The sequence below is a fragment of the Emiliania huxleyi genome (assembly GCF_000372725.1).
Source record: "Emiliania huxleyi CCMP1516 chromosome Unknown EMIHUscaffold_21, whole genome shotgun sequence".
Classification (NCBI taxonomy): Eukaryota; Haptophyta; order Isochrysidales; family Noelaerhabdaceae; genus Emiliania; species Emiliania huxleyi.
Window position 1 is genome coordinate 256,708 of NW_005200507.1, and position 15,800 is coordinate 272,507.

The following is a 15,800-nucleotide window of genomic DNA, read 5'->3' on the forward strand; positions in this document are numbered from 1 at the left end:
TCAATAAGACTGGTCTTCACTGCAGCACGCCTCGAGCGAGTAATGCGTCTGTAGGCCAATATAATAGAGCTTCTCGCGCGCGCTCCTCAGCTGGCGGTCCGCAGGGCCGCCCGGGCCGGGCGAGAAGCGCAAGCCCGCCAGCCGCACCATGTGATTCACGATGATGAGCGTCTCGGCCTCGAGCAGCGTGTAGGAGCGAAGCTTGCCCTCGCACTCGCGTTGCTCGAGCCTGAGCCACTGCGCCTTGACCACGAGATAGCCCGTGGGGATGGTGTCGGTGTTGACGACCGTGTCCTCGGCCAGCGTGTACGCCTTCCCCTTGAGCACCGCCAGCCAGTAGAGCCCCTCGAGCGACTGCTCGCGCCGATCTGCGCGGCGACAGCGGCCTGGACAAGTCCGGCCAAGTCGGTTACGGGGAGGGCTACTACGAGGTCTTTGCGCGGGGGTGGTCGGGCGCCAGGCGCCCAGTCGATTGCCGCATAGTTCGTCGTAGTAGCCCTATCATAAACCTCTTATTCACACCTTGCACTTTGAAAAAAGAAATATCCGACCTTTGTCGAAGATCCGGAGGGTTTATCAGAGCATCACCCTTTCGCGCTCATGCTTCGTGTCCCCTGGGTGTCCGACCGAGACGGTTGCGCTCTGCCGCAGCGTCGATAGCTCTCTCCGCCTCCATTTCCTCGGCAGAAAGCAGCCGCTCGCACGCCTCGAGAGGGTGCTGTGCTCGCTCACTCGGCCAGACCATTCGGCTGCAGCAGCGGCGCGAGGGCGGGACGGCGATCGCAGGCTGTCTCTTTGCGCGCAGCGTCGCAGCCACGTACCGCATCGCCGAGACCGTCTTGAGGAAGTGCACTGCGATGGACGCGTTGCTCGGTCGGCGGTAGAGGCCTCGCGAGGAGATGCAGGCCATGTTGTGCGCCTCGGGCTCTCTCATCGACGGCAGCGGCTGCACGGGTGGCATGCCCTTCTCTCGCAGGCACTTGTACAGCCAAAAGCCGTTGAGAGGGTCGTCCTCCTTGCGCAGGAACGGCTCTCGCGTCGCGTGGAGCGCGCGCTCGTGGAACCGGTTGGCGTACGCGCAGTCCGCCAAGAGCAGGGCCATGCGCCGCGGCATCGCGAAGAACCAGCCGAGCGCGAGCTCGTACGGCCCCTCGTACGTCGCGCTCAGGTTGGCCGGCTCGCCGGGCGCGCGTGAGCGCGCGAACTGCGTGCGGCCACACCGCCAGTCCCGCCACGACGACTCCCACTTGAGCCTCTTGTCCGAGTAGCAGCCCCACTTGATGGTTCCGAAGAGCGAGCGCGGCTCAGCGCGATCGACGGGTGGCAGGCGCATCATCAGCCGAGGCACGTTGACGAGCGTGTCGTCGTCGCACTTGCCAACCCACTGCGCATTCGGGAGCCTGTCCCGGACGTGCCGCCACCACGTCAGCGTCTTGAGGCCACTCGTACCGCCCTGGTGGATCTCGGCCGAGCCATCGAGCACGAGCACGTCCCCAAACTGCGCGTGCTCCAGCGCGAGCGCGTGGGCGGCCGGGTTTGGAGAGAGCTCGCCCTTGGGCCCGCCATCCGGCTCGGCCGCTTCCCTCGCGTGCCGCTTGTCCCACGGCGCACGGGGAGTACGCTTGACCAGCTTGCCGACCAGGAAGCACGGTAGGACGGCCGCTATGTGCGACCGACCCCACGTGCTACGCACCGCCACCCGCTGCCGATCGTGCGAAGGCGAGGACATGACGCCGACAGCGAGCCAGATAACACCAGCGGTGCCGTCGCATGGCACGCGGCCTGGCGCTAGCAGAGCCGCCATCGAAGAACTCCCACCGCGACCGCGCCGGAGTGCATGGCACGCGTGACCGGCGGGAGATGGTCTCGAGGTGGGTACCCGGTAGCGCGGGGGTACCAAGGGTCAGGTGCCTATATGGGCTTCCAGTATCGGACCTTCAAGACATGCGCTTTTGGCCGGTGGCCTCTTCGGACACCATGCCACACAGAAAGTCCACTCGCGACGCGCCACCCTCGCGCTGCCTGCATACGGATACGCGCTACTCCCGCCGTGCCTTTGCTACCACATGGATCGCATGTCACTGCAAACGCGCCCGCAGCCGCGCCGTAAAGGTCTGCCGTGCTGGCTGACGATCTCACTCTCCCGCTCCTATTGCATCTGCCTCCCGCCTCCCAGCTCACATTTCACACTGCAGTAGGTGCTCCTGTCGACGCTGCCGCCGCTGCCACCGCTACTGTCACCGCTCGTTTGATAATCGACGCCACGCTTAGCGGCAGCGAGATCCGAGGTTCAGTCAACTTGCCTGGTGCGCTCTTGCGCGTGCCTTCAAGATCCACAAGTCAATTTGTACCAGAAATCCAAAGGTGGTGCAAAATGGATATCTCAAGATTGGCCTTTACTTTGCACACCTGCTCTCCGCCGCCGCCGCTTACCTGCTGGCACGCCACCGCCCCGCGTCGCTAACTCAAGCCTCCCTGCTGCATCTTCGCACCCTGCCACATGACTCGATCGCCGTCGCTGCTACCGCCCTCTCCGCCGCCTTCGAAGGCGCCACCAGCATTACGGCCGCCTTCGACGCGGCCTGGCGCTAGCAGAGCCGCCATCGACGCGGGGTCGCGGTAAACTGACAAAGAAAAAACACATGCCAAACAACTGTACAACACATGGCGAGAAAAAACAACTTGGAACTTCGCGGGGGACCGTTCACCCACTCCCCTGCAAAGGTGGGGACGTGGCAGGTCGCCGCGCAGCCAATGCTGCGCGCCTTGGCGGTGGCCTTGCGGAAAAGCGGTGGGTAATGCGTCCTCGTGCACACTTCGTGCATCGTGGTACCTGGTACGTGGAGCTCGCGATGGCGTTTTTCATACTTACATCGAGATTTACAACGCGCGTCGCACGAGAGATCACACCGATATCACCGTGTGCCTTGTGGCGACGCGCGCGCGCACACACACACACACAACACAAGCAGCCCGGACAGCCTCACGTACACACACACGACCAAAACAGCTCCTCGGCCTTTCTCAATCCGGCGGCGGCGTCCCTGCTGACTCGTCGCCCGACGGCGCCTCGTCGTCGCCAGCCACCGCCGCGTCGTCGAACCCGACGGCGCCCATCGAGAGGGCAATGTGCAGCGCACGCCGCATCGCGCCGCACGACGAGTACTCTGGCAGGTCGAGGGTGCAGATGCACGCGTGGACCCGCGGGAGCGAGTCCTTTGGCTCGTGCGACGCCGCGCAGAGCGTGAACTTGTGCACGCCGCCGTTGAAGCCCTGCAGCTGCGCAAAGCCGCCGACGGGCGGCTGGCGAGAGCCTGTGACGAACTGGAGCAGCTGCTGCCGCTCTTGCTGCGAGTAGGAACGCACCACTCGCCAGAACCAGCGGAAGCGGCGCGAGCGGCGCGAGAGGCCGCCCGCCGTGATGCAGTGGCGCCTCCAGTCGGCCAAGTCGATGTGCGGCTCGCCGGCGAGCATGAGCGCCTGCGGGGCGGGGCGGGAGCGGGGCCGGAGGGTGGGCGAGAGAGGTGCGCAGCCTCGCGCCTCGCCCTCTGGCCGCGCGCCAAGTCGGAAGGCTGCACGAGAGCGGAGAGCTCGCGCAGAATCGGCGCCGGGACTGCGGCGTGCAGCCCTCGCAGCAGCGCCTCGACAGGGGCGCCGACCGCGCCAAACAGCCTCCAGCGGCAGACGAGGTCGACGTACTCGGCCTTGTTCTCCTCGGTGACCGGCAGCGCGCCGCCGCCCGGCTTGAGCTCGACGACCTGCCTGGCCGCGCCACGCAGCGGCGCGCCCGCGGCCTCGTCGTGCAGCGCGTCGGTGAAGTCGAGCCCGAGAGGCTCGACCTCGTTGTCGAGCAGGTAGCGCACCTTGTGCCGCAGCAGCAGCGGGTCGAGCCGCTCGACGTCGGCGAGGGTGTACTCCCACGGCTTGCCCGCCGAGAGGAGGAGGCGGCACACCGACTCGTGCAGCCGCACACCGACCGTCACCTGCTCGAGCAGCGCCAAGCCGAGGAAGCGGCCGAGCATCACGTAGTCGTCGAGCACGGCGGCGCGGCTCCGCGCCTCGCCCTCTTCCGCGCCCTCGCCACCCGCCGCCTCGTCGCCCTCCGAGGATGGCCCAGCCTCTGCCGCAGCTGCCTCCGCCTCCACCGTCTCCGCCTCGGCCACATTCGCCTCCTCCGCCTCGGCCACATTCGCCTCCTCCGCCTCCGCCCCCTCGGCCGCCTCCGCCCCCTCGGCCGCCTCCGCCTCAGCCGGCCCCACCGGAGCCATGGCTGCCGGCCGGAGGTTCTGGTCGGGCGTCGCGACCAAGAGCCCCTCGGCCTGCACGAACGCGTCCGAGACGAGGGAGAACCACTCCCGCCGCACCGCCGAGCCGGCCGAGTTCTCGCCCTTGAAGTGCACCTCGAGCGTGCCCTGCCCGAGGTCGTCCGACCCGAGGCCGACGCCGCGCGCGCACTGGTCTCGCAGCTCGCGCAGCACGGCGCCGTCCTCGAGCAGGCGCGTGCACTCGACGAAGAGGATCGGCTCCTCGTCGGCCATCCGGTGCCCGTGGTGCTCGCGGTACAGCCTCCGCGCGAGCCAGACCCGCTTGTGCGCGAGCGACATCTGCTCGAGGAGCGCCTCCTCTTGCCGTGGCGCGAAGCCGGCGATCTCGAGCAGCACCCACGCCCGCACCACGTCCCGAGACAAGGCCGCGTTCGGCCACGCGACGACCGCGCTCGCGCCAGCCTCCTGCGCCTCGTCTTCCCGCTCCCTCTCGGGGCCCTCGTCGGCGATGGGCTCGGCACGCGGCGACGTGGGCGGTGAGGCTGGCGCGGCGGATGCGGCCGGCGGCGCAACCATGTCGTCCAGCGCCACGAGGCCCTCCCACAAGCCCGTCTCCGCGAGGCCCGCCAGACGCGCCGCGGTCGGCGTGGTGTGAAGCTCGGCGCAAAACTCGTCCCACCGCTCGACAGAGCCTGCCGAGCCGTTGTCCGGCTCCGGCAGGCCGACGCCTCCCCAAGCCTCCGCCCCACTCTCCGCCGCTACGCCCTCCTCCTCCTCCTCCCACTCGCTGCCGCTGCTTTCGCTCTCGGCGAGGTCGTAGCAGCCGCTCGCACTAGCCTGACTCTCCGACGGCCCCTGACTGCCGTCCCTTCCCTCGCCCTCTCCCACCAAGCGACCGCCCTCGCGAGCCACGGCGTCGCCACCCGCCGCCGCCTCGAGCGCTGACGCGCCGCGCAAAGAGCTGCCTCTCGCTAGAAACGGCACCATGCCGCGCAAGAGCCTCCCGGCCGCCTGAGCGCTCCAGCGGGTGGCGGGCGGCATAGGAGCCTCGGACCGGCCTGCTGCCGACGCGATTCCTGCCGAGCCCCGCCCGCTGGTCCCGCCACGGCCGCTCCCGTCGCCGCTCCCGCCCGCCGCGCCCCCGCTTGGGCTAATGGTGGCGCTGGCACTGCTAGTCGCGATGGAGGAGGAGGCGGCGGCGGAGGAGGAGGCGGCGGAGGAGGAGGAGGCGGCAGAGGAGGAGGAGGAGGCGGCGGCGGCGGTGGGGGAGGCGGCGGCGGCGGCGGAGGAGGAGGCGGCGGAGGAGGAGGAGGCGGCGGCGGTGGAGGCGGCGGCGGTGGAGGCGGCGGCGGTGGAGGCGGCGGCGGCGGAGGAGGAGGAGGCGGCGGCGGCGGAGGAGGCGGCGGCGGCGGGAGGGGGGGAGGAAGCGGTAGGGGAAGCGGCGGCGGTAGAGGAGGAGGCGGCAGCAGGGAAGGCGGCGGGGGTGGCGGGGGTGGCGGGCGGGCCGCTGTCTCGGCTGGTCGAGGGCGCTACGCGCAGCGGCAACGGCGACGCGCGTTTGGCGCCTGTGACTGCGGTCGCGTTCGATGCGTCGCTTCCCGCCGCCAGCTTCGCGCCGAGCGACTGCAGGCAAGTGCGACCCGCGGCCGACTGTGCTATCCGCTCGAGCGCGGTCGCGGCGGAAGGGAGGAAGCATGCGGCGGCGGCGAGGTCCTCGAGGAGGTGGAGGGAGGCTGGGTGCTCGAGGAGGGCCTGCAGGCCGCCACGGTGCTTGAGGAGGGCGAGGAGCGCCTGCACGCCGTCCTGTGGAGACGCACTGGACGGGTCAGCGGGCTGAGTCGTGCGGATGGGCAGGCGGTGCCGCGCGCCTCCACAAAGGACTGGTTGTCGAACTGGCGCAGCCCGAAGGCGAGGTAGCTCCACGCCTCGCGGCCGAGCGAGCTCGCGTGCGGTGGCTGGAGCAGCAGCGGCAGGAAAGCGCCGAGGCCCAGCAAGCGGGAGAGCGCGAACGGGTTCCCGTCCCGCCGCGACACGACGCGCAGCAGGTCGGCGCTGATCGAGAAGAGGGCGGGGTGCTCGCACACGCGCCGCTCCAGCCGCGCGTCGGGCCTGCTCAGTAGCCGCTCGACCCAGCAGGTGGCGCTCAGCGCGGCGCAGCCGCAGTTGCAGCCGCACACCTCGTCGAGCTCCTCCGGCTCGCCTACCGGACACGTCATGGACACGCCGTCGGGACACGCGCTCGACGCGACGCCCCGCCGAGCTGCTCGCGGCTAACTAGCTAGACTAGTAGCTCGCCCTCCGACTGGAGCCACTGCGCGAGGCCTTAATAATAATAATTAAAATAATTAATTAGACTAGTAGCTCGCCCTCCGACTGGAGCCACTGCGCGAGGCCGTTGAGGAGCTCGGTGGTGGCCAGGTCGCGCACCTCGCCCACCGCCTCCTCGCAGAGGCACAGGATGGTGAGCGAGTTCGCGGCGAACTTTGCAACCCCGTGGTGGACGTGCCACCCCTTGGAGAGGGCGCACCTGCGCGCGGGGCGGGGCGGTGGAGCGCGGCGCGGGGCGGTGGGGCCGCGCTGCGGCGGAACGAGAGAGACCCCGGTCGGCGCGTGCGCGCGTGCGACACGCACGAGCCTCCTCTCCTCTCCTCTCCTCTCCTCTCGGAAAGGCGCGGCACGCACGATAGGCCGCTGACGACCGTCTTTGCGATTGGCAGCTCGGACATGATTTTGGGCTCGTGGGAGACTAGCTGGCCGAGGCAAAAGGTGGCTGTGTCGAAGCTCTCCGCGACCTCCGAGAGACGAAGCAGCGATATATCGACGTGCAGTGTGCCCACCAACAAGTGGGCCGTCTTGTGCAGGTCGCCGTCGGGCTGCGCGTGGCGGTCTAGGTAGGCGCGGAGGTCCTCGGGCGTTGTGAGCGCCTGGAAGAGCGTGTCCCACTGCGACAACGAGGAGACATTCCCCATGGCACGGATCTGCCAGACTCAGCGCGGCGGCACGCTGCACGTGTGCAAGCACGTCGGGTGACGCCCTACCACGTTGCATGGCGAAGGGGACACTCCCCGCCGACGAGCCCCAGGGTGTGCCGTGCCCGTGGTAGGCTGCCCGCATGGGTCACCGAGCCGCAGCCGGAGGGGGCCTTGATGCGCGCGAAACGACGCTCCTAATAAGTTTGGATTCGGATTTCTAGCTTTTGAGTTCGCACCTGTGTCGAGCCTGTGTGCAGTGAGAGAGAGTTGTCTTGTTTAAATTCTAGCTTTTGAAAATCAGGAATGCCAGTTGTAGTTGTGCCAGTCATGCCAGCCTGCCGTAAAAGAAAGAAACCCCGCGTAGTTGTCTTTTGTCGGTACCCCCAGCCAGAGAAGAATATAGGGTGGATAAAGCGCCTGTTCACGGCATGGAGGGTGAGCCACACCGAACGTACCGAGCGAAGAGCCGAGCGGAAGGAGGACGGGGAAGATGACTCGGAGGAGGACGAACCAGTGAAAATCCAGTTGTCAGATGTCACGATGCACCCGAAGGGGACCCCAGCGCCGGCATCATCCGTAGAGGCACGAGTGTTCGAAGAGAGAGTGGACCTGAGCAACAACATGACGTGTAGGCAAATGATCGGAGTGGGAGTCAGAAATGTGGTCCTTGCGCGAGGGGAGCTCGATAGACTCGAGGGGCCAGGATACGCCGCGAGGAGGACGGAGTTGCGCCGAAAGGCGAAAGAAACCGCGAGAACAAGGGACCGGCAGGCGGCGGCGTCACAGGACGAGGCAGAAGAGAACGACGCGACAGAGGAGGAAATGACAAGGGAGAGAACGACGAGAGTGGGACGACCGCGAGGTGGCATGAAGGTTGCAGCGAGAAGCGGCGAGAGACTGCGAAGAGAGATAGGAAGAGGCAGACTCCCTAGGGTGGGCGACGGCTAGCGCACCACACACCTCTCCTTAAAATCCCTGTGTGGTGGCGGCGTGCCGTCCTCCCATCCCTCCCTTGGGTTGTCTGTTTTCTTCCTTCTTTTCTTTACCCCCAGCCACACCTCAGTGGCAACTCCCCTCGGCTGACAAGGCAGGCACCATGGCAGTCCTTTGCACCACGGTCTGTGTCCCCAAGCTCGAGTGCCCGCGTGACGGTCGAGCGGCACTGCGAGAGGTGAAGGCCGTTTCGGCGTTGAAGCTCGCTGATTAATATGTCGTCTGGAATGCATGTGTGGCATTGCTGCCGTCAAGTTTTGTGTCGAGCCACCGCCCCGCGAAAGGCTGCGAAGTTGAGACGTAGCGGATGGATGGACTCGCGTAGACGTATTTTGGTGTCGCCGGGCTGCCAGTTGGCTGCCGTGTAGTCGTCGAGGGCGCGCCACTCCTTCTGCAGATCGAACCAGTTCCAGATAGTCTCGATGGCAGCAAGCGCCCGCGCGTGCGGGCTTCCTGATTTGCAAGTGCCATCGATGACTGATTCCGGTGTTGGAAGGGACTCAGAAGTGGGGAGGCTAACGCCCTTGGGGCCCAGGGAGATGATGGAGAGAGGGGGGACGACACTGCTCGATCTACCCCCTGGGGTCCCTCAGCAGCGTGCACCTCGATCCGGTACCGTGTTTGTTATGAACCCCCCCCCGATGAACACACCAGTGAGGGAGGGCGAGACGATCGAGGGGTCCCGTACCATGCGGAATCGACCCTATCAAAGTGCTCAAGTGCTCAAGGTGTAGTAGATGTTGTCCTTAGGGGACCCCTAGGCTTAAAAGGGTGGGCCCTGGGGCGCCTGCGGCTTAAACGGCTTAAAACTTGCCTAGGCAAGTTTTAAGAGCTGCTGGGCCGCCGATTCCTTAAACGGTCTTAAACGCTTAAACGGTGCGGGAGAGCTCCCGAGGTCGATGGTCCGGGAGCGGAGGCTCCCGGTAGACAATGCCGGAGGCCGGGAAGCCGGCTACAGTCAGCTAGCACGCGTCCCCTATGCGAGTATGGCTCCTGCCAGTGCACCAGACTTACAGATGTGTCTTCAGAGGCGGGTTTGTGCCTAACAACGGCAGCATTGGAGAAAACGGCGCGGAACCCAGCGACGCGTGCCGGCGAGGCCGATTTTCTTAAACGGTCTTAAAAGAGGGACCCCCCGTGCCTGCAATCTCTTACATGGCAAGTTAAGCCCCCAAACCTCCTCGTTTCTTAAAAGGTCTTAAAAAATCCGGCCCTCAGAACCCTAGGGGTCCCCTAAGATGTTGTCGTCGCGCGCAGCTCGGATGGAGGCCGCCTCGTCTCGCCTCGAGAGCGCGGCTCTGTAAGCGCTGAAGGCGGCGTCTCGAGTCGTGCACCGTACCCGCCGGAGCGCTCGGCTTCGGCGAGGTCCGGGCTGCATGCAGGCCACAAGCTTTGACTTGAGCACTTGAGCACTTGATAGGGTCGATTCCGCATGGTACGGGACCCCTCGATCGTCTCGCCCTCCCTCACTGGTGTGTTCATTGGGGGGGGGGTCCTAACAAACACGGTACAGGATCGAGGTGCACGCTGCAGAAGCAGTGTCGTCCCCCCTCTCCCCGACGGCGATGGCGGTGTGACCGATCGAGCTACAAGAGGAACTTGTTCAGCAGGATCCGGGGTAGTCAGGCGCACTACCTCACTGGGCCCGAGATCACCACCCGACGCCTCCCATCACCGTCTCGGGTTTGTGTGGAGTCGAACCACTCCGGGATGGGCAGCTGTGACCAGCATTTGAGGAGGGAGGTGTGGTAGGTTTCGGCGGGGCCGCGCACGCCCGTGCGGCCCTCCCCCGTCGTTGGGCACGCCGACTGAGGTGACGCCCGTGTCGACGCCGGAGCCTCCGGTGATGGTAGGGGCATCGCCTGCCTCCATCCAGCCAGCCCAGGCAGGTCTTTGTGTTTGGCAGGAGTATCCTCTGCCTCCGTGAGTAGTTCCCACGATTTGCGAATCCGGTTGCTCCATCGATGGCCGGGCCCTCGCTGATCTCTGGTGGCGTGACGGATCTCTCTCTTCCTTGTACCCGGGTAACGTGTGAGTGAGTACCCGGGTAACACACACACACACACACACACACACACACACACACACACACACACACACACACACACACACACACACACACACACACACACACACGGGTAATTCAAAAGGGGGGGTTCTTGGAAGCGTGGTTGTCAAAACGCCACCGACGTCCGGTCATTTCGACAGGCGAGGGCGGCGCAGCCGCTGAAGGCCCTGCTGCCGATACAGCGTACCGCAACCACACGACATGCTCTTCCTCCTAGTCCTGCCACTCAGTGGCACACGTCCGCGCGTGTCCGCTACCCTTGCGCTATCCTGCGAGACGCAGCGTGTCGCGGATGCTCTGCGTGCTCAGACGGACCGGCCAGAGCCGCTCCGCCTCGCCCGCGCCCTCGACCACGCCTCGCTCGACGCACTCCTCTCCAGCAGCGCAGAGGATGCGAGCGGACGCTGCACGGCTGCACTTCTCGCCGTGGCGAGTGGCGCGGAGACCGCGGAGCCGGCGCGAACCGCCGCTCTGTGGGCTCTCGTGCGCCTGCTGCGCGCCGCTGGCAGTCGCTGCACGCCAGACACCCTCTCCAGAGTGGCGGCCGTGGCACGCCACTGGCTGCTGCACCCACTGGGACGAGTGCCGGGCGCCGACGGCTCTCTCTCCAGCAGCCACGCTGCGGCGGTGGCGCTGCTGCGCGAGTGTGCCGCCGCCGCGCTCGAGCTCCTCGGCGAGGGCGAGGGCGGTGCGGAAGAGGCGGATCGAGAGGCGGCGGCCGCCGTCGCGAGCACTGTGTTTCGCTCGTGCTCCCACGGCGTGCTCAGCGGCCGTCTGCCGCCCGTCCACGCGGTCGAGCTGGCGTCGCTCGTCGCGGTGCGCGCCCTGGAGCTGCGGGAGGCGGAGGGAGCAGGTGGAGCAGAGGCGTCGACGGCGAGCAAGCTGTGGCTGTGGGTGGTGAGGGAGCTCGAGGAGTGGCTGGCCGGCGACCCCGGGGCCGCCACCGCGTCCGAGAGCCGGTGCGCCCTCGGCCTCGGTGTGCTCTCGGCCTTGCTTTGCTCCGAGGCTGCCTCCCCACCGGAACCGGAACCGGAGCCGCCGGGGCGGCGGTCCGAGGATCTCGGGCGATCTCGGGCGATTTCGGGCGATCTCGGGCGGCGGTGCGAGCCGCTGGGCGAAGCACTGGGCGAGCGCCTCTTGTGGGGTGTGCTGCGGGCGGGGCGACGGGGCCCGGCCTGCTCGACGCTTGCCTTGCGGCTCCTTCCTCTCCTCCACACACTGCCATGCGCCAGCTCGCTGCGGAGCGAGATCGGAGAGGGCCTGCGCCAGCTGCCCCTCGCGCTGCTCACGAGCCCGACGACGAGCCAGTCGTCTTTGGGCCGGCGCGTGGACGCTCTGCGCTGCCTGGAGGCGCTGCTGACGCAGCCCGGGGCCGCTCGCTCCCTCGTCTCACACGGCGACCTCCTTCCGCACAAGCCTGGCTGGTGGGAGGAGGTGTGCGACGCGCTGCGGCCGCCTCGCCCTGGCGATCGCCCTGGCGATCCGCGCCGCGAGACCGTCGAGGAGAGCGGGCTGCGGCTGCGAGTGTGCGCCTCGGTCCTCTCCCAGTGCCTCGAGGCGCGGACTTCGGAGGCGCCGCCCGCGCACACACCGCTCGACGAGGCGCGCGAGGCGCCGGGCCGGCTGCACGAGGCGGATCAATGCATGAATGAGCCTTCAATCAATGAATAGGCGCCGAGCCGGCTGCAGCAGGCGGCCGAGCGCCGTGCAGTCACTCGGAGAGTCGCCGAGGCGATGGGCGCGGGGCGCGGCAAGGAGGCTGTTCGCATGCTGGAGGAGGCGGGGCTCGTGGGTGGCGGTGGGCCCGGGGAGAGCGACGAGGCGGTGGGGGAGCAGCTCGGCGCGCTGCTCTTTGAGCAGGAGGGCTCGCCTCCCCTCCACCCTCACCGCAGTGGCGCCGCCGTGCAAGCCCCGCACCGCTCTCCCGGCCTCCCTCGCCGCCCGCTCGCCTCCCGCACCCCCCCCCTGGCCCGCCGAGCAGGAGGGCCTGCCTGCTCGCGAGCTGGGCGAGCTCCTCACGCGAGCCGAGCCGAGGTACGCCGCAGCCCTCGCCGCCTTCCTCGCGCGGTTCGACTTTGGCGCGCTGAGCCTGCCCGACGCACTGCGCCTCCTCTTCGCCGCCCTGCGCTGCCCCGGCGAGGCGCAAAAGATAGACCGGCTGATGCAAGCCTTCGCCCGCTCCTACTTCGGGGACGGGCACGCCCCCTTCCGCGACGCCGACGAGGTGTACGCCGTCGCCTTCTCGGTGATGATGCTCAACGTCGACCAGCACAACCCGTCGGTGCGTAGCAAGATGAGCAAGCTCCAGTTCGTCACAAACACGCGCCGCGCGGCCAGCCACGTCCCCGCCGACTACCTGGGGTCCCTCTACGACGCCGTCGCGGCGGAGGAGCTCAAGGCGCACGACGAGCCGCCGGGACGGCCGCCGCCAGGGCAGCCGCAGCCATGGCAGCCGCCAGAGGCAGCCTCGCCGCCCGCCGTCTCCGTGTGGCGGTGGCGCTACTTGCGCCAGCGGTGGAGGAGTGCGCCTTCGCCACGGCGCCTCGCGAGCGCGCGCAACGGGACGACGTCCCGGGAGTTGGACGAGGCTGTCGCCGCGCCGCTTCTTCCGGTCGCCCTCGACGCCGCGGCACGCCACCTCTGGCTCTGCTCTGCGGACGAAGGCCTTCGACCCGCGCCGCTGGTCGACGAGGAGCCAGACTGGCAGAGCGCCGTCCGCTTGCTGATGCTGTGCTTGCGGGCGAGCACCCCCCCTTCCCCAGGGCGACCCTTCGGTGTCGCTGGCGGCGCTGGCGATGCGGTCGACGCCGTCGTGCGTGCCCTCTGCGCCGGCTCGCGCGTCGCCGCCCCTCTGCTCCACGAGTCGCAAGGCGCCTCCGATCCCTACTCCGACGGCCCCATCCGCCTCGTCCTCGCCGCCTTTGCCGTGGCGCGAGCGCTGCCCGAGGAGCTCGGCCCCGCCGGCTGGCACTCGCTCGTGCTCACGCTCCTCTCGCTGCAGCAGCTAGGGCTCTGCCCGGCACCCCTCGCGCCCACTCAGCCCGTCATGGGCGCCGCGGACGCCTCCCGCCCCGACCCCGACTCCGTGCGACGCGCCGGCGCGATCGACGCCGCCGTGCGGCTCGTCGAGGAGTCGCTGCGTGCGCCGGGGCCTCCGCTGAGCGAGCCTCTGTGGATGCGCCAGCGCTCCTGCTCCATGCGACTGAGCGCGGTGCAGCCGTCGGCGGTCCTGAGCTCCGCGATGGCACAGCTACCCCGGAGGGGCTCGAGCGCGCTCCTGGCCGCGCTGCTCCGCGCGGTGGACGACACGGTCCTCCTCTCGCTGCGGAACCCGCACGCGGGCTCGCTCCCGGCGTCGACGGCACTGCAGCTGCTGGGCGAGGCACTCAGCAGCGACTCAGCCGCGGCGCGCGAGGCCATTCCCGCAGCCATGGACCGGCTTCGTCGTGTGTTGGCCACCCCGGCATGCCCTCTGCCCGTCCGGCACGCCGCGTCCCACTCCCTCGCCAGCATCCGTGCCCGTCAGAGTCAGCTTGAGCATCGAGGTGTGCAGTAGTTTCCCCCAGTCGAGACTCTAAGAGACTGAGTGGCCAAGTTTTTTTTTGGATGTCGCAGACACACGCGCAGAAGGGAAACTCAAAGCTCAAGGGGGCTCCCACTCTCAAGCGGTGAGTCAAGCAGGGTTCCCACGCACCGTGATCCGCGTGTTCGGCTTGGCAGGGCGGCCGCGGCACGAGAGGAGGTAGGGCTCGTCGTACAATCAACATCGACGCACCGGGCGAGGCCAGGGGCGCTCGCAGACCGCGGCCGCCGTGGCGTTCCCTGCAGGAACGTTATGGAGTCGGCAAGCTCACGAGCCTGCTCTCGGCGCAGTCGGAGGAGTGCGGCTTGAAGCCATTCGCACTCAACGTCCTCGGGGCCAGCGGCTTGCTCCGAAATCACCCGGCCTGCCAGCCTCTGTGATAGCGTGGCGGGGGAGTCAAAGCTGTACGTCATGAGCTTGCGGCGTCTGAGCGCCTCTTCCCACTCCGCCTTGCGCGCTACGAGCCACTGTTGTTTCGTGATGCGATCAAGATCGTCAGAGGGCAGGCGCCCCCGCGAGCCCGTGTGCTCTGAGGCCCCAGCAACTTGCCGCTCGGCCGGGTCGAACAGCGGTGCGACTCGAGTAGACCGTCTCGCCAAGCCGGCGGGCATGCAGTTGCGGCCCCGCCCTCGTCGCCCATTCGCCGGGCAACTTTCGTTTCAAAAGGACGCGCGTAAGTGCCGTTTTTCTTCTGCATTCGCTGGCGCAAGCCTCGGGAAACTTTTTGCCCGCTTGTTAGTGCCAGTGCGCGCCAGTCTTCCCGTGCCTAGGCGTGTGAGAGAGAGATGTTGTGTCGTGTTAGTGCCACAGTCGAGCCAGTCCCCTGCCCAAAAAGAAAAAAAGGAGGTAGGGCTGTTAGGACAGACACGTCCACTCTTGACCGAGCAATTGTGTTATAAAATAAATAAATAGAGCAGTCATCTCCAGGGAGAGATGGGCGACGCACACGAACACAGAGGGACAGTGCGCACCCCGCCCCGCTCGCAGGGCGTGCAGCACACAGCAACACAAGACATATCTAGGCGCTGTGCGCCTCCTCGGGATTTCTGGGGAGGTGTGTGTGTGTGTGTGTGTGTGTGTGTGTGTGTGTGTGTGTGTGTGTGTGTGTGTGTGTGTGTGTGTGTGTGTGTGTGTGTGTGTGTGTGTGCTCGCTCGCTCGCTCGCTCGCTCGAACGCGCGCGCACGCGAGCGCGAGCAAGAGCGCGCGGGCGCTATGCGAGCCGCCCTGCCCGCGGCGCTGCTAGAGTTGCGCCGCGGGGAGGGCTCGGCGGCCGCTTCTAGAGCTCGTCATCGCTCCCCTCGAAGAGGGAGGCTTCGTTGGACTCGAGGCGTGGGCCGCCGTGGTAGGGGGAGCGGGCGAGGCCGCGCGCGAAGCTCGCCCAATCCTTCTTGGTGCTCTTGACCTCGCCGCCGCCGCCGCCACGGCCGCGGCCGCCGCGCCGCCCGCGGCTCGTGCCGAGCCTAACTGCGCTCGGCATCCGCTCGTAGACGGTGCCCTTGAAAGCGGTGCCGAGGAGCTCCTCGTAGTTGACGCACGGCGCGTGGCGGCAGCGGGCGCTGATCTTGCAGGGGAGGCCGGTCTGGTTGAAACGCGTTTCCGTCCGCCCGTTTCATCGAGTTTGCCCGAGTGGTAAAATGCAATCGAATCTGCCCGAGTGGTCAAGTAAAACTTTGCCTTTCGTAATACGTAAAAGTTGCCCGAGTGGTCTGTGGGGAAACAACGAAAATCGAGACGGACTTCTTGAACGGCCGGGCAACATGTCTTCCTTACTATTATTAATTGATGCTTTTTGCACGGCTGAGCCCCCCCCCCCCCCTCCCCCGCGCCCACTCCCTGCCCTCTCCCGCCACGCACTCCGTCAGAGCCCCCTCCCCTCTTGCACAACAGGAATTTTGACAATTAACAAGATGGCGAGGAA

At 67.3% G+C, this 15,800-nt stretch overlaps 3 protein-coding genes across 3 annotated transcripts; 1 reads left to right on the plus strand and 2 right to left on the minus strand.

The window, feature by feature from the left end:
* Positions 1-1,804, minus strand: EMIHUDRAFT_204205 (hypothetical protein; the record flags this gene model as incomplete). Its single annotated transcript, XM_005780738.1, has 2 exons — positions 1-386; positions 628-1,804. 2 exons carry the CDS (start codon positions 1,802-1,804, stop codon positions 1-3), a joined length of 1,563 nt encoding a protein of 520 aa, XP_005780795.1.
* Positions 1,805-3,099: 1,295 nt separating this feature from the next.
* EMIHUDRAFT_46175 (putative ubiquitin-protein ligase) lies at positions 3,100-3,761 on the minus strand (the record flags this gene model as incomplete). The annotated part of the gene is made up of 2 exons (XM_005780739.1): positions 3,100-3,480; positions 3,579-3,761. Coding segments are annotated over 2 exons (564 nt in total), but the record flags the coding sequence as incomplete, so codon positions are not given.
* A 6,658-nt stretch (positions 3,762-10,419) lies between these two features.
* EMIHUDRAFT_631923 (hypothetical protein) lies at positions 10,420-13,892 on the plus strand. Its single transcript, XM_005780978.1, has 3 exons — positions 10,420-11,822; positions 11,970-12,122; positions 12,280-13,892. Exons 1-3 carry the CDS (start codon positions 10,500-10,502, stop codon positions 13,852-13,854), a joined length of 3,051 nt encoding a protein of 1,016 aa, XP_005781035.1. The 5' UTR covers positions 10,420-10,499; the 3' UTR covers positions 13,855-13,892.
* The last annotated feature ends 1,908 nt before the right edge of the window (positions 13,893-15,800 follow it).

Coding starts and splice junctions, on each gene's coding strand:
- EMIHUDRAFT_631923 (XM_005780978.1), top strand. CDS start 10,500: ATGCTCTTCCTCCTAGTCCTGCCACTCAGTGGCACACGTCCGCGCGTG. Junction 11,823..11,969: donor AGAGCGGGCTGCGGCTGCGA/GTGTGCGCCTCG, acceptor ATCAATGAATAG/GCGCCGAGCCGGCTGCAGCA. Junction 12,123..12,279: donor CCGGGGAGAGCGACGAGGCG/GTGGGGGAGCAG, acceptor CCCGCCGAGCAG/GAGGGCCTGCCTGCTCGCGA.